Below are 27,925 nucleotides of genomic sequence, written 5' to 3'. Positions count from 1 at the left end.
GTGGAAATGGTGGAATTTGTTGAAGATTATTTACTTCAAATACAACTATTAAAAATTAAAGTTAATATGAAATACATAAATTTATATTACCAATTATTTTATAATTTTTTATTTACAATAATTGCATTGAGATTAAAACTTATGATTTGTTCTAATGTTGATTTAGTGCCTTAGTGGTTTAAATTAACTAACCTAAATTCCTTATGTAATAATGTAAACATTTACATAAATTGAGTTTGCCTTTTTATCTTATTTAACTAATCAAGTTTAATTAGTTTTAAATTAAAACTTATTTCATTTAAATATACATTTAATCTAGTTTATGAAACACTCAAATTATTTATAGCTCCGTTAGTGAGCGTGTATAGTAGTGGTACTTATGTTTTTAAAATAATAATTGTTTCATACTATAAATAAAAATAATGTTGTGACAAAAAGAATAGTTTAATTACACAAGTTGATACTGTACTGTAGAATACAAGTCTAACCTAAATATTATATAAAATGTAAGGATAATTATTTGGGAAGCAAGGTCATATAAATATACATATATATTCTTTTTCCAAAAAAAAAAAAAACCCGCGGCTCCTGACTGCAATACATTACGCGCAGGTGCGCACTGCGTGCCCCTTGTTAATGTGTCGCGAACCCATTGGCCAGTAGTTTACGTGTCACAACATGACGAAGGGTGCGCACTGACTCTCATTGCGTACGTTAGCATCGACTTCACACTTTTGGATTCCATTCCCCATCCGTTGTATTGTATGCCATGATCCCTCCAACTAGCATGCCAACCCTTTCTTCTGCATAAAATACAACGTCGTCTCAATCACCCAACCAACCAACCATAGCTTGCACCAAATTTTAGACTCTCTCTCTCTCTCTCTCTCTCACACACACACACACTTTCCACCGCCTCAAAACCCCAATTCCAAAACCGCTGGGTTTGCTTCTGCTTTAGCTCATTACTATATATTAAAATACTCGTTCCGCAAACTCACGCTGCTTCGTCGGTTCCATCAATCGTTCTTGCGAAGTCGTCATCGAGTTTGGACGCACGTGACGGATTTTAGCGGAGTCGGTCATCGAATCCGCGACTCTCGCGAGTAGAGTGTAATAGAAGAAAAGAAATTACTAAACTCCATGGCGGTTACTACTGTTGTTAGTCACTGATTTGTTTCTTATAAGGCGCTAGTATTTCGCGTTTCACGACGGCGACCAAGAGTGGTGGTTTGCACGTGAGAGCTTGCATCGCCATCGTGTGTAGGTTCGTGAACTTGAGATCACGGTTTTTGAGTGAGCCATAAAAAATAATGCCTCACAGGGCCACTTACTTTTTCCCGAGGCAGTTCCCGGAGAGAGGGTTGGATGAATCTTCTAAGCAGAGATTGGATCGCGAGAAGAACAAAATCGTCAACTTCAACTCCATCAAATCATCAGATACCTTTGCCTTTGAAAGCGACGCGCCGAAAAAGCCAACGCCGCAAACTCCCGCCAAGGACGACGTCGTTTTCTCCTCCGCCAAGGAATCCGCGGTTTCCGACCTCTTCACCGGCGCTGACAAGTTCCGAACCAAGCAGAAACAAATCGCCGCTTTCTGCGATTGGTTGATCGATAAGAAGAAGGATCGGAACCGGCCGAGTCAACACAATTTCAAATCCTATGTCAACGAGGACGAGGAGGAGGATGACGACCGCGAGCTTCTGCTTCCGCTTCCGCCGCCGCCGCAGGCGGCGGAGGCGGCGTCGGAGGTGAAGGATGCCTTCGACCGGAACTTCGACCGGCAGGTTTCGCTGCCGCGGTTGTCCAGCGGGAGCAGCTACGCCGGAAGCCTGTTCACGCTGGACGGCACCGCCACATTTTCAAGTGACGTCACCAAGGACGAAACGTCGTCGTTTCAGGTCTTCACTGAAGACGCGACGAAGAAGCATGAACAAGAAGAAGAAGAAGAAAAAGAAAAACGCAGCACCGCGCAGAAGTACAAAGAGAGCTACTACCTGCAACTCGCGTTGGCGGAGAGGCTCTCTTGCTTGGCAAGCCTCGCCTCCGAACCTGTCATCACACTCGACGCTGGCCCCGAAACGTGGGACGCTGAATCCGTTTCTTATCGTCTATGGGTACGCATTACAAAACAAAGCAAAACGAAACGAAATGAAACGACACTAGCTATATCTGTAGTTTACCGATTTGTAACGTTTTGTTTTACTTTATTTTCAGGTGAGTGGGTGCTTGTCGTACACGGACAAGATATCGGACGGTTTCTACAACATATTGGGGATGAATCCGTATCTGTGGGTGATGTGCAACGACGTGGAGGAAGAAGGGAAGCGGTTACCGACTCTGATGGCACTTAAGGCGGTTGAACCTAGCGAGACTTCCATAGAGGTAGTTCTTTTCGATAGACATGAGGACTCTCGGCTTAAGGAGCTTCAAGATAAAGCTCAAGAGTTGTATTCTGCTTCGGAGAACGCGTTGGTGCTGGTGGAGAAGCTCGGAAAACTCGTTGCCATATGCATGGGGTAAGTAAGATAAGAATACGATATATACTGTTATTACGGTTACGCGCGCAAACGTACGTGTTAAATTTTTTTTTTTTTTTTTAACGTTATTTTCTGGCTGTTATTGTTTGTTTGTTTGTTTGTTTATTCGGTGTTGAATTGTGTGTGTGAAGGGGTACGTTCCCGGTGGAGCAAGGAGATCTACACAAGCGGTGGAAGCTGGTTAGCAAGAGGTTGAGGAACTTTCACCAATGTGTTGTGCTTCCCGTGGGTAGCTTGTCTAGTGGACTCTGTAGGCATCGCGCGATTCTCTTCAAGGTGAAGAATACGTTTCTTACTTCTTAGTCATTGTATCATATAGATGGGTTAAGAGAAGGGTGTGTCAGTGTGTGTTTGGAACTAAATCTCTTCGCATTTAATCGAAGCAGTAAAGACTAGTTTCTTCTCAATTTTTTATGATGCGATGTTGAAGTGATTCGCTTTCATTTTCGTTTTGCGGATGCAGAGATTAGCGGATTACATAGGTTTGCCATGTCGCATTGCTCGAGGTTGCAGGTACTGTGTTTCAGATCATAGATCGTCTTGCCTTGTCAAGATTAAAGATGATAGACAGCTCTCAAGGTTAGCGCTGGTCTTTTTTTGCTTTGTTCTTTTGAGTTTTGATAGTGATGTTTAAACAAAATATGTCCTCTGCCCACGTGCTTAGTTTTGCTTGTACCTTTTCGTATGAAAATTTCTGGTCCTCATATGTTTCCACAAATTTATGAATTATCGTTGTACCTTTCTGTTTAAATTTATCATGTCAGAATGTTGCGATGCGACTGATGATTTATTAAGATTGTAGGACATTCAGTTAATTGTTATAGTCTTGTAGATCAGCTTATCAAGAACCTGGCGTTTGTTTCATATTTTCCACGGGTTCCTTGATATATGCTTATATTATATTTTAACAGGGAATATGTAGTTGACCTGGTTGGGGAACCAGGAAATGTCCATGGGCCGGATTCCTCAATTAATGGAGCCTACGTGTCTTCAATACCTTCCCCACTTCAGATTTCTCATTTGAAAGAAAACCGATCACCATATGTGGATGTTGCAGCATGTTCTCAATCTCTTGGTAACACATATTCAGGTGAGTTGTGCTTTATATATACCTGGAAATTTGATATTGTATAGAACTATTCCTATTTCAAGTTCAGAATCTATGTAGCCTTGAATCTTGATATATTCTTGGTCAATCAGTTGCATATCATTTGAACTTTATTAACAATAGTGGGGCCTGAATTGTTTTAATTACCAGGTGGGTTCTTTTGGTGTGAATTATACTAAATAAAAATTTGATCATTATTTTTTCCAATGACACAGATGCACTCGAACATCTTGCATGCTTTGTGTAAATTGAGCAGAGCTATTTACATCAGCAATTAAGTTTGAGCTACATGTTTCATTTTCATTCCCTCGAAAATTTCAGTATGCCTAGTTCTAGGACTTCTGATCTTTGCTCCATACTTCTCTCCTAGCCCAACTCCTAACTTGTTTTATAAGCCTGTGCATTAAAATAAGCTCTGGAATTTTTCCTCCCCTAGCTTGTAATTGTAGAGTATGGTTGGCTCTCAAAATTTATGATCGACACCCTCTGAGGTCATAAACTCTTCTGCATGCATAGTGTTTTAACAAATCTTAATCTGCAGAAACCAATCCTATTCTGAAGTTTGTCTTGATTGTTGCTCTAACTGTTACAGGCTGTGTACAGGAAGATCAACAAGTTGAAGAAACTGATTTGCTGAAAAAAAATAATGGCTCTATTTATGCTGCAATAGATCAAACTTGTGGAGGTACAGAACCACCTCTAATTCCTTTTGGCTTGAAAGGGAATGACAAGGAATGTGCAATTCTAGGTTTATTAAATTTTCCTCCCATCAATGAAGGTGTCTCTGAAGATCTTCACCCATCTAAAGCATCATTACAGGAATACCCCAGGCTCAGTAAAGATTCAGTTGTAGTACTAGAAGCTTCCTACAAAGAGATCATTGTAAAGGGGAGTTCTGGGGTAAAAAGTAACTATAAGCAATCTATACTGAGCTCATCTAGCAAATCAGAGCAGGAAGAAGGAAAAAATAAACTTGAAAATCAGGGTGCTGGGAATATTCCAAGATACTTGAATCTTGAACCATCACTTGCAATGGACTGGCTTGAGATATCATGGGATGATTTACGAATCAAAGAGCGTATTGGTGCTGGTAAATTATCTGCTTCCCCTGCTTCTTATTCCTTTTTTTTTTTAAAAGAACATGACTGACATGGTGACATCAAATCTTAATACTCCTCTTTTTGTGTAGGATCATTTGGGACAGTGTATCGTGCTGAATGGCATGGATCAGTAAGTTTTAAATATGTACTTCTTTGCTGCATTCTATGCACACATACAAGTTCATGAATGTTACTTTGTAATGTCATCATAGTACCTAGTTTCATAAGTCTGATCTGATTGATTGTGGTTTGGTTGGATGAATGACATTTAGCTGCCAAGAATTTATTATATTGAATCATGGACATCTTGTATTGTCTCCTTGAATAATTATTTTTAGCAAAGCTTATTTATATCTTTTCTATTCTAATTTCCACTCATTTTGGTGCATTTTACCATGGTTTTAAAATTGCAGGATGTCGCTGTCAAAGTTTTAACAGTTCAGGATTTCCATGATGACCAGTTGAAAGAGTTTCTGAGAGAGGTTTGTCTTCCGAAATGGATTAAACAATTGTACAACACTGCCTATTTATTCCAATTCTTCAGGATCTGCATTGTTTTTTATTTATTGGTGTCTGCCCAGCATGCTATTGGATGCATACATATTAATTGATCACGAGGAATGCTAGCAACATACTCATTATTTCTCAACATGCTAATGAATTTCCATACATGCTCATATTTCTGTGTCTTAATAGGAGGAATTTATTGTGATTTTTTGTGTTTCCTTCTGTGTTCTCTTATGTGATAAAGCTTGTTTATTGTAATGTTCACATTTAATAGCAAAAAACATAGATTCACATTACGCTTAATGTTTTGGCATCAATTATTTGCCTTTATTTTTGTTATGATGTCTTCATGGAAGTTTTATCTAACCTCTTAAATAACTACTCAGGCCCTTTAACATTATTTGGTATCTGCATCCAGATAACTTTTGTGTAGTCCACAGACCCATAGTTCATTAATGGTTGTTTTACATTAGTTGGTATGCTATTTGTGCTAGTAATTACAGACAAATCAACTTTTTCATGCCTGCACACTTGGCATCATATTAATTTAATTAGACCCACACTGAACCCCATATAAACTTGAATTGAACCCCTTTTCTGTGGAGATCAGATTTGTCCACACCATTTGGTGGGCAGAAGTGATATGAGAAAATAATGTCGGATGTACATTATAACTAACACTTAAGGTATGGTTTATTGGGAGAAGTAAGTGAATTCTGTGCAGTACTGTTGATATGTGGTGCAGAGCTTAAAATTAAATCCTTTTATGCGTCCCTAGTTTGAGTATAATAATTTGGAAATTCATTTTACATAACTCACTTCTCAGTTCCCTTATCTAAAGGGGCATATGAAGCAAGTTAAAATTCAAGTTATTTTCATTGCCTCAGGTTGCAATAATGAAACGAGTTCGTCATCCAAATGTGGTGCTCTTCATGGGTGCAGTTACTAAACGTCCTCATCTATCTATAGTAACAGAATATTTGCCTAGGTAAGCCATCCAACTTTTATTTTGGAGTTAACTATATTATTGAATTTCCTTTCATTAAGGTTTGAGTGTCTTACTGCTGTTTCCTGTTGCATTTATGACAGAGGAAGTTTATTCCGCTTAATACATAAGCCAGCATCTGGTGAGATTCTAGATCCAAGGAGAAGATTACGGATGACTTTAGACGTGGTTTGTACCAGATTATTATTTTGTCTCGTCAGTAAATTATTTGTAAATTATATATGATATATTATTTGTCTGATTGTAGGCTAAAGGGATCAATTATCTCCACTGTTTGAAGCCTCCAATTGTGCACTGGGATCTCAAAACCCCAAATCTGTTAGTGGACAAAAATTGGACTGTAAAGGTACGTATAATGGAACTGATTGAGAACTTGAGTTTCTCATTGATCTTTTTAAAAATTGTGTAAGTAAATGATTTATTTTTGTCATTTCTTGCTCAGGTGTGTGATTTTGGATTGTCCCGATTTAAGGCGAACACTTTCTTATCATCAAAATCTGTTGCTGGAACAGTAAGTTTCTTCTTCTCAGATTATGTGCATAGGCTTGATGAGAACAAAAATAATTATGCACGTTAGGTTTGAAAACTATTTGAGTAGCAATTTCAGGTATGAAGTAAAGAGAGTGCAACTAATGTTGCTGTACATGAGTACTTCTTGATTCAAATAGACAACAGTGCTGTTACTACTTATTAACATTTCCTTACAAGTCGGTTCTAAGACCAATGATATAATATTGATTTAGGTAGATGATTGATACCAGAGAGGTTGGGTGTATGGCTCTCATTTGTTTTATGACAGATCAGTCAGTCTTTTTGGGTGGGGAGGATGTACTTTTCAGGTGTGTTTTAAGGGAGCGGTTGTGTCCGGTAAATTATCTGGGTTAATAGGTTCTGCATGTTGGTGTAGATCTAGAGGCAAATTTCCTTTGACAAAAGTGGTCATTCTATTAATATTTTGCAGGTTGAACTTTCACTTCACGGTGCCACACCTTCAATAAGTGTGTAACTCTGTTAATTTTATTTTCAGCCTGAGTGGATGGCTCCAGAATTTCTTCGTGGAGAACCTTCAAATGAGAAGTCTGATGTTTACAGTTTTGGAGTTATCCTGTGGGAACTTGTGACCCTGCAACAACCGTGGCATGGACTTAGTCATGCCCAGGTAAATTTATTGAGCATTTAGGTTCTGAATTGCTGATGCCTGAAGTTGATCATTTGCCTTTAATCTTTTAATTTATATGGTAATGAGGAGGATCACTAAAAGAAATTATAAATTTAAATCTTAAATGGAACTAAAACATAGAGAGGCTTAAATGCAAACTGCATATTTCAAACAACTGTTTGGCAAAATGAAACCTGCAAAGTTTATATGTGAGTTTTGTAAGCTCATCTATATGTGTGCGTTCAGGTGGTAGGAGCTGTCGCTTTCCAGAATAGGAGGCTTGCTGTTCCTCCAAACATCTCCCCGGCATTGGCCTCCCTCATGGAATCTTGTTGGGCCGAGTAAGTGTTATTTATGTCATTTTCTTGTAATACAAAGTACGCTTACTATTGAACTGGTCCATTTGGTCCAACTTTTAATGATATGTTGGTCCCTGGCAAAAAGGCAATAATTTAGGCTTCCCTATGTATATATCTTGGCATTTCAAGTGGCTTTACAGGGTGGGGTGAGATAATCTTCTTGGTCAATTGGGATTTCTGAACAACCCACACCTTTACATGATGATTGTTGGGCTTTGTTGTGCTTATTTGCACTTCGTGTATTTTCTATATAAGTGGTTGAGTGAAGGGATTCCATTTTGGAATTGTCGAGTGTTGGATTAGTAAAATTGAAGCCAAAAATTAAACAAGCTGGCAAACTTCCAGTTTGTTTTTATTTGTTGCGGTTCATTTCATTTTAATTCTAACAGTTTTCGCTTATTTTCTAAACTAGAGAGTGAATAGGGAAGACCTTCTGATGATGTGTCTAACCAATTCCGCTTTCTATATAAGGAACTTGTACTCTTAAGGGAAAAAAGGATCATAATTCATATTTTGTTACCTTGTTAATTGCTGCATCATTCGCTACATATTGTGCCATTTATTTCTTTCTAACTCTTGATAATTTTTTGGCAGTAACCCTGCTGATCGCCCATCTTTTGGTAGCATAGTTGAATCGCTAAAGAAGCTACTGAAGTCACCAGCAGATGCGATACGAATGGGTGGGAAATAACGAGACGCTGCCCTTGATTTGGGTTTTTTGTTGCTGAAATTTATTAACCTGACCCTGGTTGGTCATATACATATACTCCTATTGATGGCATGGTAGTTGCAAATGTATATCGATCGGTTGATTCATTTCATGCTATTGCTAACCCATCTCGTAAGGGCACTTAAAGCAATCAATTCTCTAGTAACTTAGAAGAGGTGCTGCCTGGACTCTGCTAAAATGACGACCTCAAGCTCTTTTATCAATAGCTTTGAGATCTATAAAATATTTTGTGACTTGCTGCCTCCAAGCTATAACTATTTGGAGTTTCCTATTGTTTTAAGATTGTAAATATGTAATAATCATTTTGACAATATGTATCTCATCGTCTAGAACCCTGTTCTTACTTCTTACTCTGAATCCTGATTGTGGTGCAAATTGGCCGCTTCATTCTAGTAAGGCAATTGTGTGTGATTATGGAAATTTCGTTACCATCTCCTCTCTGTGTCAACGCAACGCTTGAAATGACTTTTTATTATATAAATTAATTTTTTTTATAAATAAGCTAATACATGCTTGCATTTTTTATATATTAAAAATAATTTTTAATTTTAAAGCTTGTTCTTAACGTCTTCTGTACATTTTCTTTTTAATTTGTAATTGACGATTTTTATCCTTGAATAATATTTTAACATTTTGTTGAAGACTTGAAGATTTTGTTTGTTTTTTATTTTATTTTAAAGAGTCTTTGATAACATTTTAAGATGCTTATTATTTAACCTTGCATGCAAGCCTTAAGACTTTAATTTTTATTACTTAATTAAAAATTCTTATATATATATATATTAAGTTCAAAATAAATAATTTATATTGTGATATAATATTATTTTTAATTGTTGATAATTTATTTTAAGATATTAAAATTTAATTTATAAATAAATATAATAAATAAAAAATAGAATAAGAAGTTATAAGAAATTAGAATTTGAACACATTCTGTAATGAATAAATTCACATAAGTTAACGTAAATCTCATTTGTAATTTATAAATTTGTAAATACATTCTTAAAGAAAATTTTGAATGCGTACCCGTAGTTTCAATTTATTTTTTAATGTGCCCACCAATACAATCGATTGTTGAATTTAATTAATTGTTACTGGAATCATTTCAAAGACCAAATCATGAGTTTTCAACTGATCTGGAGGTGTATGTATATGTATCTCTCTTAAAACAAAACTAACGAAACCAGCAACGCCAATCAAACACGGCAGCTACAGTGTTTGTAACCAGAGCCAGAGAACTGGTGTAGTAGTACCGCAGTGTGCTTTGTATGGTAGTGAAGAAATGACTTAACAAAAATAAGGTGAAAAGTGTGAAAATAAAAAAATAAAAGTGAGATTATTTAATGCAATGTAGAGAAATTAAAAGGTGATTGACCTATCCTTTTATTTAATTAAAATTTTCCTTTATTTTTTCTCCGCTTCAATTTCTCTTACATGCTTCCTTCCTTTCCAGCAAACAACACACTGCAATCTCAATTTCATCTCTTCACTCTCAGCACCATCTGCCGGATCCCTCGCACAAACCGATTCCAGATTCAAGATTCAGAATCTGAAAAGCAATGGATAAAGCTGAGAAAAACCCAGGGGCATACGACATCGTTTTGCAGGCAGCCATGGTCCTCCTGATGGTCTTCTCCTACTTCTTCATGAACGACATCCCCAAAAAGCTATGGACCAAGCTCCGCACGCGCAACCGCGCCGACATCCAATCCAAGCGCCACTTCGTCGAAGGAGCCCAGCTCCTCGCCCGGGCCCGCTCCTCCAAGTCCCGGGCCCTCGCCAAGGAAGCCCAAGCCCGGGCCCAGCGCGCCATCTCCCTCGACCCCACCGACGCCGCCCCCTACCTCCTCAAAGCCCTCGCCCTCGACTTCCAGGGCCTCCGCTCCGCCGCCCTCGACTCCATCGACCAGGCCCTCTCCCCCCTCGCCGCCGCCTCCCTCTCCGACTCCGAGCGCGCCGACGCGCTCCTCAAGCGGGCCGAGTTGAGACTCGCCTCCAGTCAACGCGGCCGAGTCGACTCGGCCCTCGCCGATTTGGAGGAGTCCGTCGAACTCAGCCCCAACAACGCCAAGGCCTTTTCCGCGCTGGGAGAGTGCTACGTGCGGAAGAAGATGAACGACGACGCCGTTAGGGCTTACCGGCAAGCTCTCCAATTGGAACCCCAATTGCTTGCGGCGCAACAAGCCCTCCAAAGGTTGGATTCTTCGCCCAACCTTAATTGAGATCTTAGAAACAAATTCGTCCCGAAATTTGGACCGCTTTTGGTGTTCTACTGTTACAGACTTACAGTTTCATCTATAAACGACGCTTTTGTATTAACTGCTATTTACAAATTATAATCCACTCATGCCATTGGTAGCTTTACTTTCAGATGGAAATTTTAGTTCTTGGTTCAATATGATTGGGGAATGGTCTCGACATTTCACTCATGACTTGCTTAAATTCTTGTCTTTGAAATTGAAACACCGCAATTTGGTTTAAGTGTCTGTTTCTCCTAAGGAGACGTGGTTATGGTGATAAACTTTTTCAAAAAAGCTTTTAGCAAAAAAATAATCAAAATAAGTTTTTTCACTAGTTAAAAATAAAATTTAGAGAAGATGATGGACTTTGACCAGATGTTAAAATTCATGGAAGTTGAGAGACCCTGGAGTTGTTAGAGCTTTACTTTCCCAGTTTCCCTAATCTCTGTTCCCCTAAAGCCTACTGCGGAGAAGTTGTGGTCCACTCATGTTTTGGATGGAGTTGGTTCTTTGCAACTCGTGACTACTTTGTATTCCTTTGTCCATATCCATAGTTTTCAAGGGAAGTTGGATTCTTGAGGTGTCAAATGTATCTTTAGCAAGGTGAGCCCCAGATGAAAAAGGGATACATATGTTAACATATAAAAGGTCATTGTGTCTTTGTCTTCAGAAATGTAACTTTTCATGAAACTGAATCCTCCTATAATTGTTCCTAACTTTAGGAGAAGATTAGTCTAGAAGTTGACTCCTTGAGTTTTTTTTTTTTTTTAAACCTTTTATGGATTTTGTGATCTTCGAGTAGTACACTTGCTTTTGCTGACAATGCAACGAACATGAACCAATATCAATACCAACGTAAAATAATGAGCGGTAAAGAAAATCTGGGCTCCAATTTAGGGAAGACAAAAACATAATATGGTCCAGCATAAACTTCAATTGGTAGAGAAGCATTCACAAGATGCTAAGGGTATATCATTCACTGGAGATTCACCACAACATATTGCACGGATTTTTGGAGGAAATTTAATAACAAGGAGAAGTAAACAACAAATCTAGTAGCAAAATCAAGTGCAAAGGCAAAATACTTGTATATATAACCAAGGAGTTGGTGAATTGTTATGGATGAAGATCGTGCTCAACGACCTCCAAATAAAATATGAATCTATGTGAGAATATTTTGCAATGAAAAATCTTTTATTAGCATTAGTACACAACCTAATTTAGCTTGATCAAACAAAACATAGAGATAAATCAACATTGGACAGCAACCTTGTAATGCTAAGATGATGGAAACATGACAAGAAGGACAAGAGGTGACACATTGTAGGACTTAAGGGGAATGGACTAATCATGAAGACTCTAATAAGATTGGGCCCATTTTTAGGTTAGTAAATCTAGGCTTGTCTTGAATTATGGGTCACTAATTAAGTCTAATACTTCCATATATATGTTTCTATATAGTCTCTTATCATATATTAGGTGTCATATTTTGACCTTGTATTTTAAATCTAACAAAATAAGATTTTGGGGCTACATTGTTTTATTGGGCCTATTTTGGATTTAATGGGTCTTAGGTCTTTTGATACTCAATATTGGGCTTGTTTTACTTATTTTTATTATTTCTTGATGTTTAGGATATGTAGACTATTGTATTTAGGTCATTAGATTAGATTGAGGATAAAATATTAAATAGGCAAGTTAGTTAAAATTAGGTCACATTTAAGTTTAATTTATTATGCATTTAGTGTACATGTGCTAGCCTAAGGTGGCCTACACTTGATCTACACCAAATGACATCCAAATCCAACCTAAATACAACCGAATTTTGTGGTTGCATATGGTGATGTCATTGGTAAGCCAAAATTTGAATTCAAATCTCATTTGAATACAAATTTTGGCATCAATGCACCTAGTCACTTTGTGGCTTCACATTCATTCTTCCCTTAGCTTATAAATTAAGCTCTCCTCCCTTATTTGTATTCACTTTGAGTTGTATATACAAAGCATCATGCATTTGAGCAATTTCTCTCTCAACCTGAAGTCACCTTGAGCTTAGAACTTTAGGAATTCCAAAAATTCCTCTTCTAGGCTCACCTTTCCTTATGAGCAATCCCTTGAGGCCTTGGTTGGAGTGCTTCCAACTCTAGAGGTTTAGCATATTCCCAAGGTGTTCTTCAATCTATCTTAACAAAGGAGGAGTTCAAGGAAAGATCAAGAGACTTGGAGCAACTCTAGTTGACGAACTATATCAAAAGTTACTAGGAGTTGCTATCATAAGAGCATCTGCAATGCTCATCAAACAAACAACTCATTATTTCTTTGAGTGAGTTTATGTGTGTAACTTTAATTTGAGATAATTCATTTAGTTATTAATTTAAGGCAAGTTCTTATTCAAAAAATGCTTAACTCATATACATGTTCTCACTCTCTTTAGTATCTCTTATTCTCTCTCCTATGTGCACACAAAAAAATCAAGGACTTCAATTGATAAATATATATTCATCGATGGACTTCTCACAACAACACTCTCCATAATCTTACTTGTAAGTTGCAAATTAATAAAAATCTTTTGAAATTGTATATTTTGTTACTTAACTTTCAAACTTTTATCATCTATTAATTGATTATTTAATTGTAGATAACTGTGAATGTGACATGTTGATGTGTCATATTGATCACTGATATGTCATGTTGGTTGTTAACATGTTATGTTATCAATGTAATACATCATTTTATGTTATCATCTAACTATCACTATTATTAATCTACATTTACAGTCAACATGTCACATTGACAATTAACATGTTATGTTAACAATCAATTAATATAGATAAATAATCAATCAATGAGTGAAAAATATGCAAAAGTTAAAAAATTATATGAAAAAAATACACAATTTCAAATGTTAAATGGCAAAATTAGCAAAGTCTCGAGATTTAGATAGGAAAAGATACAATTAAGTCATTGTTAAAAAACTAGAATAATCTACCGGTGATATAAAAAAGAGAAAACAATACACAAGAAGATGACATGTGACAAAAGTTTGACATTATAAATTAACTATAATAATAGATAAAAGAAATATTAGTTTTTTGATTTTCACTTTTCTTAAGACACATTTATCCTTAACTAATTTATTTATATTTTTTCAAATATTTTTAATTTTACCCTTATTTGTTATTTGTACACTTTTTTAAATAAGATCACCATTAAAATATAAACACAAAAATTTAGATTAAGCACACTTTTCTTATGTTGTAATTGCAGCAGTAATACATGTATAACTCATCAACTCTCTAAATTTTTTTATATTTAATATTTTAAAAAAAAATACATAAAGACATAGAGTGTCTTAATTCTACTAATAAATTATAAGGCGTGATAAAATAATGTTTATATGATCACAATTATTAATCTCTTGATTAAATAGGTTGGATTAATACACATATTAATATTTTCATTTAACTAAATAATTTAAATATTATTTTTTGGTGAACAAAATGATCAAACAAAAAAACACTAACTAATGCAAATATCGACCAGGTTGTCGATGATATATATGTTGTGGCTCACAGAAACCACCTAGAGGTTAAATAATTTTTTAATTTTTCATCAATATTTCAAAGTTTTGTTTTAAATTAATCTAATTAGTTGGATGATAAGTAAAATCCAATCAATGTAGACGTCGGAGAACAACATATTATTAAAACAAATGATTCTCAACTTAAAAGGCTAATTCTCAAATTAAAAAACTCCGAGTCTTATGAATTTTAAATTTGACTTTTTTCATAAACCCGAATAATATATTTAATATTATTTGAGGAATTTCAAAAAGAAATTAAGCTTGTAAGAAAATTTAAAAATATTATAGGTTATGTTTTTATTTCTATAAAAAAAATATCTTTTTTTTATCCAATTTTGATAAATAAACTTAAAAAGTAAAATGTGGGGAACAGAAAGAATTCTGAAAATCCTCTCATCTTCGCTTATGAACCTAACCTAGCCTCTCTCTCTGCGTCTCGACCTTCTTATTCCTTCGTGGACCTCCTTTGATTTGGCCCAGCCCAATCCGTTGTAATTGTACGTTTCTCTCTCACAAACAATTATGCTTTCCATTTTATTTTGTTTTTAACCTAACTTCATTCTTTACCTCAGAACTTGATTCCCGTTTCTTTTTTTATTTCTTCAAAGTTTTGAGGAGTGAAGACTGAATCATTGTGAGTATTTTTTTATTTTATTTTGTTTACATTAAAATCTTAACCATGCAGTGGTATTTTTCTGAATTGTGTGTGACTCTAGCTTACGATGGAAAAAGGGGCTAGGAGGCTTAACATTGAATTGTGATGTTACTTGATATTTATTCTGTTCAGCAATTTTCTATCTCTGTGGTGCTTATTTTGTGATGTTGACACTTTTTGAGCCATCTCTCGTTGTTGTTTACCTCTGCGGGTACTTCAAACATGTTAGAGTATCGAGCAGTTTAGTTCGATAAGATTGTATTTAAGGGAATGGAATTTAATGATTTACCCTTAGTTAATTTGAAATCAGTTGGGGATTTCAGTCACTAAGTTGGGTTGTAGGAGATATTGGTAGTGGCCTGAACCTTAGTTAACGGCCTTTTTTGAAAACCTATTCAATTCACATTGTTTATTGGTCTAAATTTACCATATAGTATAAACTACACTGTATGATTGAAGTAATTAATTGTTCAGATAATCCCAATTTTTACGATGTTAGATTGGTATCAAGTTGATCATTGAGGATCAGCATTGTACGGGCCTATAAGTTTATCATGTCAAAGTTGGATTGCATGGTTGCGCTTATACAGGTGAGAATGAAGTTCATGTAGTTTTGCAACTAAGTAAATTTAGTCGTACCTTAAAAGAAAATTAAATAAAAAAAACATAAAAAAATTTATACACCAGAACAAATAATTGATTTGTACTTGATCTATCTGACTGTTAAGCAATACATGGATGTTTCTACCGTTCTCTTTCTCTTTTTCTCTGTCCATGACTCCATGGCCACCATGATTGATCCAAGATACGATATCTACAGTCAACTTCATTACTTATGGTAAAAGCTATCTTGCGCCTCTTTCTTTCTCACATCAACACCTCTTCCATGTTCTATCTCTAACTTCGTGGTATAGGTCTGTTCTGTTTCTGTGGGTATGTGAATCTTTGTGTCATTATGTTTGATGAAATGCCACAATCATTGCATACTTTAGAATTCCTCTGGACTGTAATGTAGAAAGGTGTTTTGATTTTAAGAATCTCAAAGATTGAGCTTTTCGCAACTAGTTCTTTGCTAACATGGAATGAAACCATATACATGTTGAATGTTCATGGGAAAGTCACCATTGCCATGATTTACCTACACTATTGCTCTTTTAAATGCCATTTACCTATTCAGTTTGTTCCCTAGGTTATATCTACAGTTCAAGTGTCAGTTTCTCTCTTCTTTAACAATGGTGAAACTGTTTCTTCATTCTTCTTGTTTGGCTGCAATTTTTCAGGCACAAAAGTAGCTGTTATGTGGATGCACTTGTTGCATGTCTAAGTAATTAGAGAAACTTTAGTAGTAATGCTTCTGTGCTGGTCATTAGAGAATCTAATACAAATAGTCATGCTTCTTTAACCCCTCTAGAAAATTGGGATACCTGGTGGCATGTTAAAATACACGTCTGTTGAAACTTATTCAGTCTTACAAGCAAGCTGCCTTCAACACTGGTTTAAAAACTGGCAAACACTTCGGAGAAACAAATTGACAGCTAGCACTTTCGCTGCTGCTATTGGGTTTTGGCGTCGGCAAAGGGTCCAGCTTTGGTTAGAGAAGATTGGTGCGATTGAACCTTTCTCTGGAAACCTTGCCACTTGTTGGAGCAATATCAAAGAGGAGGAGGCACTTGAAAGATACAAACTGATAACTGGAAATACTGTGTTGTTTCCTGAATTTCAGGTCTATGATGTACACACAGAAGATAGATGGCTAGCTGCTTCACCTGACGGTGTAATTGACAGTCTGGTGCATGAGTTGCCCTCTCGGGGAGTACTAGAGATAAAGTGTCCATATTTTGATGGGAACATAAGCAAAGCTTTCCCTTGGTCTCGAATTCCAATTCACTATATTCCTCAAGCTCAGGGTTTGATGGAGATTCTTGGAAGGGATTGGATGGATTTTTATGTTTGGACTCCTAATGGTAGTAGTCTATTCAGGATACATCGTGATGCAGAGTATTGGGATGTAATGAAAATAGCGCTATATGATTTCTGGTGGAAGCATGTCCAGCCTGCAAGAGAGTTGTATAGTAGTAATGTTATAACAAATCCCCTTTTTCAATTAAGATCAGTGAGGCCAGCTCCAAGACATGAATTATGTAGAGATATTGTTTATAAAAGCAAACACATTGCTGCTAATTCTAAGTTGTTGATGCGGGAGATACATGGGAAACTGATAAATTGATGCCTCCAGCTGTTAGAGGAGAGTCACTAGAGTAGTAACAAATTCTTTATTATAGATTACATGATTTTTGAGTGGTGAGTATGAATCAATATAGTTCATGAATAAATTGATTTTGCTGAAGAAGAATGACACTATGAATTTGTCATGTTGATTTGCAGATTTAAAGAGTTGATTGTTAGATGTGATTATTTGCAGTTGGAGAGTGGAAAGGGACAAACTTAAAAGGTTATAGAACTATACAAAATTGAAAAATATGATATTCAGTAAGAGGAGAGTTTGACTATAAGTATACCTCTAATTCTCTTCCTACTTTTTTTATTTTTATTTTTTTTATCTTGCAGGCTATCATCCTGTATCCACCAGTTCATTAGATCTGTTGGATCACTTTCCCCTTAACAACAATAAATCCTCTGATACACGGAGTAAAATGTTCATAATAGGATATATGGATTTACATGTTGTAAAATCCAGTTTGAGGATACAGGACTCTTTTGTTCTCTCTTCCTCTCTTTGATTTTGCCTGATACTAAGATTCTTTACCTTCTCATAGACGGTGTGACCCAGTTCTTTAGGTGACCAAGTTCTTTAGGCTCCTACAAGGTGATTTCTTAGTTATACTAAACTTGAATTGAAGCTTTGATTGTGGTTTTGATCTTGATTGATTGTTAATTTGGTTATTCGTAGTGCAATTTGCATATGATGCTATATATGAATGTTTGGAAGACACAATATTTTCCCATTTGTGCTGTGCTTGATGTGTAAATATAACCATTCACACGCCTACACTCAAATGGTTAAACTTTTGGGAAGAGTTAGTTCATGGCATGGTTTTAGACCTTCAGTTATGCTAAATAAGGCATTGATAACACTGGTTATTTGCATAAGTAATATTCAACAAGTTGCTGATTATAATTGAGAATACATATGTTTTGCCACTGTCTAGTTAGTATATATTTATTTTGCAAAATCTTAATTGAACCTCCTTAAAAGTTTCAGTTTGCACAAGTTCCGATTCATACTTTGAGCTCTCTTTCTAGTTGCTTTGTTACTCACGGCTTGTCATCTTTGATATGCTTGTCTTAACTATAAGAGATTCATATTTTTATAGGTTGCAAACCCTAATTACAAGTTCTCTATCAAGACATGAAAACAAAATTGTGAAGGGAATCACTTGCTTCATATAAGGATAGGAATTTCTGTGAACATGAAATCATTGGGTTCTGAGATTTTATCTCTGATACTTCTGATTTAATATATTTTCTCATAATTAAATGTACAGTTATGCCTTATAATTTCTATTAATCAAGATTTTAATAGTATTTAATCCAGGGAATCTAAGGATTCAGTTTGATTTGGTTCTTCAAGAATATAACCAGTTTAGTTTAGTTTCACCAAACCTTACTAACAGTGTGGTTTGGGTCATTTTTTATGCTGAACCTGAACCATGAACAGGCTGATCAGAATTTGGTTTGGGGTTTGATTCAATGTATGTTAACTTCATTAAAGTTTAATTTTTTGATAATTTCATACTCTTAAGGTTTACAGTAAACTGGCTTACCTGTTATTCTCCTGTTCAAGATATGTTCCCACTGTGTAGAAGTATTTGTAGTTTTTGCAGGTATTATTGTATGTGTTTGTTTAGCTATATTGTGATTTTATATTCAGTATTGGAGTGAAAAGGTTCAAATTTTGACCATGTCCTTTTCTGAAGTAAGTAATGGTGCATTGAATAAAAATCTAGTACATGATAAGATTACTATTTGCCTACAATATTAACAGTTTTCCCTAAGTTTCTTGTCAAACAAAAATTTAAAAGGGCATTAGCCCTAAGGAGTTATTCGGTTTACTTTTTTTTTTTTTTTTGCTGCTTTCATGCTGTTTATGAGCACATTTTAAGTTGATGTGTTTGTGACTAATTTGTGGTGGCTGTTATCCATATAACATATGGTGACTTGTGGCTGTAATTGCCTTTTGGATTCTCAGGTTACATGGAGGATTCAGAGCAAAGGAAGAAAAGGCTGAAAGAAATGCGCATGCAAGCTGATCAAGCTGAAGTTTCTGGTGGTGTTGAAGGTTCCCCAATGCCCGGTTTTCTCTCAAATCCCCTGATTGAAGCTCCTTCAACTATGCCATCACAGGATAGATCATATGCTGCTCCAAGGTTTGACTATTATACTGATCCAATGAGTGCATTCTCTTCTAACAAAAGGTACAATGCCAGTATCCAGGCTGCACCAGATAATTTCCCTCCTTCAAAATTTGGTGGTTCTCCTGTGGCACAATATTCATCACCACATCCAGGTACACGTCTATCCATTACTGTTCGCCTGACATTGGTATTCATTCTTTAAGATTTGTAAGTAACTTTCCGATAATAATCTTATAGATTCATGTAACGTTAAGATAATAAACCTAATTTATGCCGAATATTACTCATACTACATCCATGCATGCTGGAAAAAGGACTTTACAATCCCTCAACACCCCTTCCCCTCTTACACCTTCTTAATAAGTAGACTGATATTTTTCCCCTTCAAATATCGAGTTTACATTGAATTAGTTCTCAGAAGATTATTTGCATCAATTGACTAAAATCTACACCATTTTAAAATTTGACTCAATCAAGAAGGAAGTCTAGTCTTCCAAAGATTATGTAAATCATATCAATTTAGCCTAAAGGACTTTATTCCAATTCAGATATTAATTATAATTTTTGGATGACTTAAATGATACAATCCCAATCTTTCAAATACCAAAACTTAATGTTTCTCTTTAATTTAATGTATGAGAAGGTTCTCTGGTGTATTTTTATTATAAATAATAGTTGAATAAAGATATGCAGCATTACTTTTACAAGGTAATTGTTTTGTTATGTTCTTTAGTATTCTGGTCACCTGGAATTTCTCGTGTACCCTGATCTCTATCTAGATTTACCTTAAACTTTTCCTCTCTGACAACTCACATTCATTGATTGGAAATAACAGAATCAACAAATCCACAGGTGACTCCGCCTCCTAATCAACTATCGCCAGCTGCATATAGAAACCCAGTCTGGAGTGGACCTAAAGAACCTCCTCACTATAATTTTTCATTCCATCCGTCAAGTGGTGGTGCTAATGCAAGTCCTAGATTTGAACCATCAGGTGGTCCATCATATAACTCTACACAGGGCATAGCTCATCGGCCTAGTTTCAATCATAATAACTATGCACTGGGAACTGCTCATATTCCCAATTTCAGTCCTAATAACCCTGCACAGGGCATAACTCATCGGCCTAGTTTCAGTCCTAATAACTATGCACAGGGCATAAATCATCGGCCTAGTTTCAGTCCTAATAACTATGCACAGGGCACTGCTTATATTCCCAATTACAGTCCTAATAATCCTGCACAAGGCATAACTAATCGGCCCAGTTACAGTCCTAATCCTTCTCCAGGATACAGGAACAGTCCTAGCCCTGTTCAAGGGCGAGGGAGGGGTTTCTGGCGCAACACTGGAAGCCCTGTTTCAGGACGGGGTAATTTTCATGATTACAGGTCCAATGAAAACATATCTCGTGGTCCAGCTCAATTTTACAAGAGTTCCATGGTTGAAGATCCATGGAAGCATTTAGAACCTATAATATGGAAGGCAAATAGTGGTTCTTTAAATACGACACATATACCTAAGAATTCAAAACCCTGGATTTCAAAATCAACTAGTACAAAAACGGAGGAGGGATCATCTGCTGCTCCTGCTTCTGACAAGTTCAGTTCTGAACCAAGCCTTGCTGAGTACTTGGCTGCTGCATTCAAGGAAGCTGCCAATGATGCAGAAAATGCATGACGTTTCATGAAGGGCCCATCATGATGTTACAATGGGAAAAGATGGTCCAACCAGTGAAAAACTGAATAAATTTGTAGTCATTTAATAGATGAATGCCGAGGAGTCAGCTGTTTGGCGTTACTGTTTGTACTAATACACCTAACATCTTGAAATTTTTTTAGTGTAGTGTCCGGGTTACTGGCATGGTCTGATCAGTAGACCTCCAATTGTGTACTATCTGAAATGCACTGTAAATGTACTAGAAAAGTAGAATCTGCAAAACTATAATCACCTGTTGAGCGCTGTCAGCATTTAATGGTACGCTAGGGTATTATGGAAGTGTTTTTCTTATATTAATTAATATCACCATGGCTAGAACATCGCATGAACATCGCATTTGCGCCTTTCACATTTTAGACCGTTGTTAACCTTGTGTGTGTGTGTGTGTAAAATGAGGTTTATAATAATACCAATGTAACTTTTATTAAGTATTACATTACTTAATAATTTTATATTAAATATAAATTTTGTAAATTTAATCATTAAATTAAAAAGTTTTATTTTTAGATTATATATATATAATTTTATATTTATTTAAGATAATTTAATATTTTATTTTTATAAAATAAAATAAATATAAAATATTTATTTTAAAATATATTAAAATATAAATATTTTAATTATTTTTAAATTGTTTAATTTTAATAAAATTTAATATAAATTTATAAAATGAATATAAACTCTTAATCTAATGATTAAATTTATAAAATTTATATTTAATATAAAGTTATTAAATAATATAATATTTAATAAGAATTATACTGATGTTATATATATATATATATATATATATATATATATATATATATATATATATATATATGTATTTAGGCAAGCTAGAAATAAGGTGACGAATCGAATCATAGAATTTACGGAATATCGGAGTGGTACAGGCTGGGTATTCAATAGTGACCAGTTTTTTTTTACGCAACAGCAGTGTTATTTATAGTAGTATAGGCTTTAAAACTAACCAGTTTTTTTTTCTCCCATTTCGAGTAAAATATTCAAAAGAAATTATCTCTACTTCGATCTCTGTTTTTTCATCTCATACATTAGATTTCACGATTCATATTTTTTTAATGTCATATTTATATTAATTTAAACAGCGACTCATTTTTTAACTTGATATTCTTATTGTTCCTAGACTAACGATGATTGTGAAAGTTAAATTATGACTTCTTATTTATCAAGAAATACTTTAATTTCAAGTTACTTGTTTTGTTTAATGTGTAGTTTTAATTATGTAGTTTGTATTATAATTATAATATTTAAAATAAAAGTGATCCCATTTTCTGCTATCGCAGTAGTGTTTCTAGAATTGGTCATTAAGAACCACTATCCGAGGTTGGTTCCTATAACTATAATAAGAGGAGAAATTTAAGGTAGAGCGCTTCCGTGAGGATGTGATATTGTATCCAACAATCAGTCCACTAATGAATACATAATTGAAACTAAATTAGTATAAGACCATAAACTAGTTCCCCCGAGAAAGAACACTTGAAACAGCTGATATCCATGGACTGTCCCTATAACTCCCACAAAGCGTTACAAACTTTCTATCCAAGCTTCCAGTGCCATTTGACAAAAACAAATATTTAGTGTATAATAACATCCTCACTAAGGCTTTTGCTCACAACATATCTCATCACTGAAAGTGTGTATAATCTGGTCTGCTAAGCTTGCTGGATCATCAATTAATGCATCAACAAAAGCACTCACCACCCTTCTCTCCTGCTGAGTAGCCTTAAGGCTGAACCAAGTCAGAAATCTTACTCTGAAGTTTTCATCTATGTGCCCCTGATGCTCTAACCACTTGACCACTCTGACAGAATACTCGTAGTCATTTTCCTTCGAGCGCTTTCTAGAATTCAAACCAGGAATTTGCCTCATTTCATAGGATTTAGAAGGTGTGGCAGGTGAAACTGCAGCAAAAATTTTATATGAAAAAGGCTCTAGTGATAGAGGCTTGGAGAGGAACTCTTCAAACCTGCTTTTGCTGTTTGAAATGATGATGTGTTTCCCAAGATGTTCTCCAGATAAATTCATGCCAGAGTTAGCAGATTCTGTGGGATGAATTTCAGCAGTTATTTGGTCATGTGCACACATGTCCATTCCTGTACCTGAGGATCTCTGAGGGGACCATCTTAAATGATTGCCGCCGCGACTAATAATAACTCTTGAAGGATTGGAAGGTTCACAAGGTGTCACCCACTTAGCTTCTGCAGCACCCAAAATCCCTGTGCTGCTGAACAGAGAAGCCTTACAAAAGTACTCAGTTGAAGGATGGAGGTTTTCTAACTTGAATCTTTTTTCAGGCCTCAAGACAATGAAGGTGGGTTGTTCAGGGTAGTCCATTGTTGATATTCGGTGCCAAAGTCTGCAGCCTAGAAAGTTCTTTAAAAGTTTGTCTTTGTACTCTAGCACGATAACAACTGAAGTAGGAAGACACTCTTCAAAGCGAATCGAGCATGCTGCAAAAATAAATTACAGGAAAATATAATATAATATGTTTTTTACAGACATAAACAAACATAATTCAAATAAAACTATAGAAAAAAATGCAATCTCATATTCGCATTCATCTCAATAATTATGCCTAGCATGGGATGAGACTTGCAGTATGTAAACCATTTAAATCCCCATATAGCTATTAGCACAAGTTGGAAAAAGTAGGTAAAATTATTTAGTTCCCCACTATTCCTCATTTTTGAAGAAGCTTTATTACGCCTTTCCTGAGTGACGTACTCTGATACGTATAACGCTATTCTTGAACCAAAGTCTCAAGATTAACCACATATATATATGCTATAGCATTGAATAACAGTAATCCGGGCTGTTTGCACTTAGACTACTGTCCTGAAGTGTATTTAGCATGAATGTCCAGATAATTTCTGGTGAAAGTTCAATCAGCTGACCTTTTAAAAAAATAATAGAAAGCTTACTTGGTGCATCTTTCTTTTCCACGCAAATAGAGAAAAGGTCAGAAAACTTTGAATCAAAACATTCAATTGCAGTAGAGCACAATCTCTGAACCTCAGCACCACATGAAAGCCTGCTCACAATTCCACGCGTCATCCTAGCATATACATGATCAAGTGATCCCACTTCATTCTCCAGTAATTTGAGAGCAGTTTCTACAATCTTCTGCACTTCCTTGTAGACTTCTGTTCCTACAAGAATTCGGTGGGCTAGGGATATTCGCAAAGAGAGTATATCCGTTCTTCTTGCTTCTTTGGCAACCAATAATTGCTTTCGCCATGTCCTGTAAAATCCAAACATTCATTCAAATAGTCAAAACTGTAATTTAGACAAGGCAACTTAAACTGCAGCGGACAACAATATGACTGGCAAATAACACCTTTTTTGTGCATAATTTTTCCAAATAACATAATGATCTATGCATATTTTACTTTTGCATGCATGTATACAAAATGTATATGACCTACTTACTTCATTAGTTCATTAATTTTTCCACAAGAAACACAACAGAAGGTTCCATCCAACTTAATACCACAACTACCCTTCAAAATGCCAGTCATTTGATTGCTCAAAGCACATTGCAAATGACAGGACATTCCACATGACTCCTCATTGGAAAGATCAGCACTGCAGGTCAACCACAAACTAGGATCCTTGTTATCATCATAACCATGACATATACAACAAGAACATCTCTTGCAAAAAGAATCTTCTGGATTCAATGCAGCTTTGCATGCAACATTCTGACACACATAGGCTTTCGCTGTTTCCTCTTTAGTACTGTTCACTAGAGGAGCAAGAGGTAAATCCTGTGATGCAGGTTTCTTTTTCCTTTTAGATCCAATGTAACTTTTGGCAGGAGAACGAGCAGGAGTATTTCCGTTGATTTGCAAGTTGGAGTTCTTAGAAATTATCTTCAGAAGATGTTCTATCATTTGACTCTTGGTATATCCTGTGTACTTCCTCTCTTTGCCTAATTCAGCACAGATTATTTCTAGAAGTTCCCTGCGAGTAAATGACTGAAGCATGCTCGAGGCATCTTTTGACTGTTGAGCAATCTCATGGACTAGTCTTTGTTTTTCCGCCAAATTCAGCAAACCATATTTTGCAGGATCAAGAAGAAAACCTGTAAATGAACAGAATTCTCAGGTTGAACTTCATTATCTCTCTAATGCGCAAATAAATGAAGTTCAAAACAACTATATGGAAACATTTTCACAAATTTACAATATCCATGACTGTCCTCTTGCAAATTAAACAATGTAGTTATCACCCTGCCAAAAATATCTAACACATTTATAAATAAATGCCAATAAAGTCTGTGAGTGTTACTACATACAGAGGGTGCAGGCCAGAAAGGAAATAAACTAGTATACTTTGGTTAACATATAGTTTGTCAAACAAAGCATTATTCAAAATAATGTGACAATAACCTGCTAAAATTTCAAGCCCTCACTATGCCGTCCTGAATATTAAAAAAACATAAAATTCTCATTCTCATTCACATTATTATTTAACAAAATTTCGTCCACTTCAATTCCAGTACACATTGCAATATTATTATGAATTTCAGTACATCCAGCTAAACACACTTCATCTATCTTTCCTAATTCCTAATTTTATATGTAACGAGCAGGGCACCAATACAGGTGGCAGGCATAAAATCGCATAACATTTTCTCTGTAGAAGTGAAGGAGGTGACACAAGAGTCTAATTCACGCAGAAAGGTACAACACAACACAGATCAATAACCACATCTTATTTTCTAACATTTTCCCAAAAAAAAAAAAAAACACGTAGAAAATATTGAAATTACTCTGGACAACCCTACATCAACTGCATTAGAGGGATTTCCTAGAGGCACAATATGGAACATGCATACATAATGAATAACAAATATCTCAAAACCAAATGAGAAAATTTGGACAATGCCCATGGAAATGCTTGCACAACCACCTAGCAGATTTCAGGGCTTTATCCACATATCTTAAACCTCAATTTCTTCATGTTGGGGTAGTAAATAACCAAACCACATAACCCATAACCGCTACTAGGGGAAACAATTTTACTTTTTAAAAAACAAAATGAAAAAAGTATTAATTTTTAATTTTTATATAACAAGTCAAGTGTGGCATGAAACAAAAACCATTTTCCTCCACAAATTTCCTATTTTTCCACCTGTTCTGTGTCCGTGCGATGGAATCATGTAGGTAAAAACACCCAACTACACAAAGCACCAAAGCAATGCCACAACAATAATGCAAAGGCGAGAATGTGAATGAACGACAAAAAAAAAAAAAAAAAAAAAAAAACCTCTGATAACCTACATTGTGAACAACGCAACACCCACGATTTAACAAAGGGAAATAAGAGAGAAAACAAAGCCAAAAAAGTTGAACGGTTCAAGTTCACAGTGTTTTTTCTTTTACATGCCAAGAAAAAAAAAACGTAAACCCCAGATAGTGAAAAACGAAGAAAGAGAAAAAGAGATGAGAAAAAAGTGACCCGAATAGTTGGAGTTGGTAGCCGGAAAAGCACAAGCCTTGTTCTGTTGTTGGGTCATGATTATCCAGAAGCAAGAATTTGGAGTTTTATCTCAAACTATGTAGCGGCATTGCTGATCTATTGTTATGGTTTGAAGAGAGAGAGAGAGAGAGAGAGAGTGTGGCATGTAATTGAGCATTGAATGCTAGGATACAAAATTTATGCTGTGACGAGTGATTTGGTATAACGTAATTCCCGAAAAGAGAAACTCTGAACAAGAGTGCCAAAAAAACCAAATAATGAAAGGGTTTTGGGTTCCCTACACCTTTTTTCATCTCACTAATCACCATACTTTTCAGTAATTTCATTATTTTTCTTTATACAACACTTCATCACCGAATGCAATTTTGTCTCGAGACCAATAACAGAAACAAAAATATAATATTTAACACAATTACTTTAAATTTAAGAGTAATGTATAAATTCTGAATAACTTGTTGATAATTAAAATAATTTCTTTATAGATTTATTTTTCACAGTCTTATGCATTGCATTTAAATCGAATTATATTTCGGGCTATTCCTATTTAAGCTATTTACTAATGTTATATGTATTTTTAAATATTGTATTGTATTAATTTTATTTATTTTAAAATATATTTTAACTACAATTATTAATTATATCTTTTTAATTCTCTGATCAATATATATATAATATTAAAATTAATAAATTATGTCATTAAGTCATATTTTAAATAAATTTTAGTTGGTTGGTTGTATAAAAAAAATTAGGTTAAAACCCTATTTTGGTCCCTTATAATCTTTTTTGTTTCAATTTAGTCCCTCATTAATTTTTTGTCTCAATTTGGTCCCAAATTAATTAATTGGTTTCAATTTAGTCCTAAATTAATTAATTGGTTTCAATGTGGGACTTTCCGTCCAAATTGCTTTAACGGTGTTAACTTTTGGCCACGTGAATACCACGTAGATGCATACGTGGCATCCACGTGGATGAGAATTTTTTTTAAAACACCTGGACCCAGAACGACCCGTTCTGGTTTCAGAACGGGCCGTTCTGGTTGCAAAATTAAAACACCACCAGTGAAGCAGAACGGGCCGTTCTGAAATCAGAACGGGCCGTTCTAGTTTCAGAACGGCCCGTTCCAGAACTGTGAATAAAATATTCTTTACTTAATTGTGTTTTTGATATTATAATTATGCAATTTTGATCTCTAAGGTTTTAATTGAGTAATTTCAGTCCTTAAAAGATTATAATTGTGTAATTTTAGTCTCACAATTTTTAATTGAACAATTTTAATCTCTCAAATATCATAATTGTGGAATTTTAGTCTTTCTCATTAAAAATTTAATAACTTTAAAATTT

The 27,925-nt window shown here is 35.3% G+C and overlaps 5 protein-coding genes across 16 annotated transcripts; 4 read left to right on the top strand and 1 right to left on the bottom strand.

Annotated features, from left to right (window-relative positions):
* The first annotated feature begins 769 nt into the window (after positions 1-769).
* Positions 770-8,866, top strand: LOC109814996 (Protein kinase superfamily protein). 4 transcript variants are annotated; one of them, XM_020379558.3, is made up of 16 exons: positions 774-2,117; positions 2,218-2,519; positions 2,672-2,816; positions 3,004-3,119; positions 3,452-3,630; positions 4,241-4,333; positions 4,427-4,738; positions 4,838-4,878; positions 5,162-5,230; positions 6,143-6,243; positions 6,345-6,429; positions 6,509-6,607; positions 6,704-6,772; positions 7,289-7,420; positions 7,667-7,761; positions 8,374-8,866. In XM_020379558.3, exons 1-16 carry the CDS (start codon positions 1,314-1,316, stop codon positions 8,468-8,470), a joined length of 2,739 nt encoding a protein of 912 aa, XP_020235147.2. In that variant the 5' UTR covers positions 774-1,313; the 3' UTR covers positions 8,471-8,866. The 4 variants fall into 4 exon arrangements, with proteins under 4 accessions (XP_020235148.1, XP_082919762.1, XP_020235147.2 ...); XM_020379557.3 differs by having other exon boundaries at positions 4,241-4,738; XM_020379559.3 differs by lacking the exons at positions 7,667-7,761; positions 8,374-8,866 and having other exon boundaries at positions 770-2,117; positions 4,241-4,738; positions 7,223-7,363.
* An 822-nt stretch (positions 8,867-9,688) lies between these two features.
* LOC109814997 (uncharacterized) lies at positions 9,689-10,879 on the top strand. The gene is made up of 2 exons (XM_020379560.3): positions 9,689-9,875; positions 9,963-10,879. Exon 2 carries the CDS (start codon positions 10,069-10,071, stop codon positions 10,729-10,731), a length of 663 nt encoding a protein of 220 aa, XP_020235149.1. The 5' UTR covers positions 9,689-9,875; positions 9,963-10,068; the 3' UTR covers positions 10,732-10,879.
* Positions 10,880-14,678: 3,799 nt separating this feature from the next.
* SIC (hydroxyproline-rich glycoprotein family protein) lies at positions 14,679-21,397 on the top strand. 8 transcript variants are annotated; one of them, XM_029274688.2, is made up of 5 exons: positions 14,679-14,829; positions 14,905-14,966; positions 15,487-15,577; positions 19,198-19,515; positions 20,199-21,397. In XM_029274688.2, the coding sequence occupies exons 4-5, from the start codon at positions 19,203-19,205 to the stop codon at positions 21,038-21,040; spliced, it is 1,155 nt and encodes a 384-aa protein (XP_029130521.2). In that variant the 5' UTR covers positions 14,679-14,829; positions 14,905-14,966; positions 15,487-15,577; positions 19,198-19,202; the 3' UTR covers positions 21,041-21,397. The 8 variants fall into 8 exon arrangements, with proteins under 8 accessions (XP_029130521.2, XP_082919763.1, XP_020235150.2 ...); XM_083063637.1 differs by having other exon boundaries at positions 15,462-15,577; XM_083063639.1 differs by having other exon boundaries at positions 14,697-14,829; positions 14,941-14,966.
* LOC109815000 (Restriction endonuclease, type II-like superfamily protein) lies at positions 16,420-17,214 on the top strand. Its single transcript, XM_020379570.1, has one exon. It carries the CDS (start codon positions 16,420-16,422, stop codon positions 17,212-17,214), a length of 795 nt encoding a protein of 264 aa, XP_020235159.1.
* Positions 21,398-22,455: 1,058 nt separating the features above from the next.
* LOC109815028 (VIN3-like protein 2) lies at positions 22,456-26,819 on the bottom strand. 2 transcript variants are annotated; one of them, XM_020379609.3, is made up of 5 exons: positions 26,564-26,819; positions 24,530-25,184; positions 24,022-24,341; positions 23,067-23,550; positions 22,456-22,940 (listed from the first exon to the last, which is right to left on the bottom strand). In XM_020379609.3, exons 1-5 carry the CDS (start codon positions 26,619-26,621, stop codon positions 22,697-22,699), a joined length of 1,761 nt encoding a protein of 586 aa, XP_020235198.1. In that variant the 5' UTR covers positions 26,622-26,819; the 3' UTR covers positions 22,456-22,696. The 2 variants fall into 2 exon arrangements, with proteins under 2 accessions (XP_020235198.1, XP_020235197.1); XM_020379608.3 differs by having other exon boundaries at positions 22,456-23,550; positions 26,564-26,818.
* Positions 26,820-27,925: the final 1,106 nt, after the last annotated feature.

Source organism: Cajanus cajan, chromosome 9 (genome assembly GCF_000230855.2).
Source record: "Cajanus cajan strain Asha chromosome 9, NIPB_CcT2T_4, whole genome shotgun sequence".
Classification (NCBI taxonomy): Eukaryota; Viridiplantae; Streptophyta; class Magnoliopsida; order Fabales; family Fabaceae; genus Cajanus; species Cajanus cajan.
The sequence above is the reverse complement of the archived record's forward strand: the minus strand, read 5'-3'. Positions and strand labels throughout refer to the sequence as shown.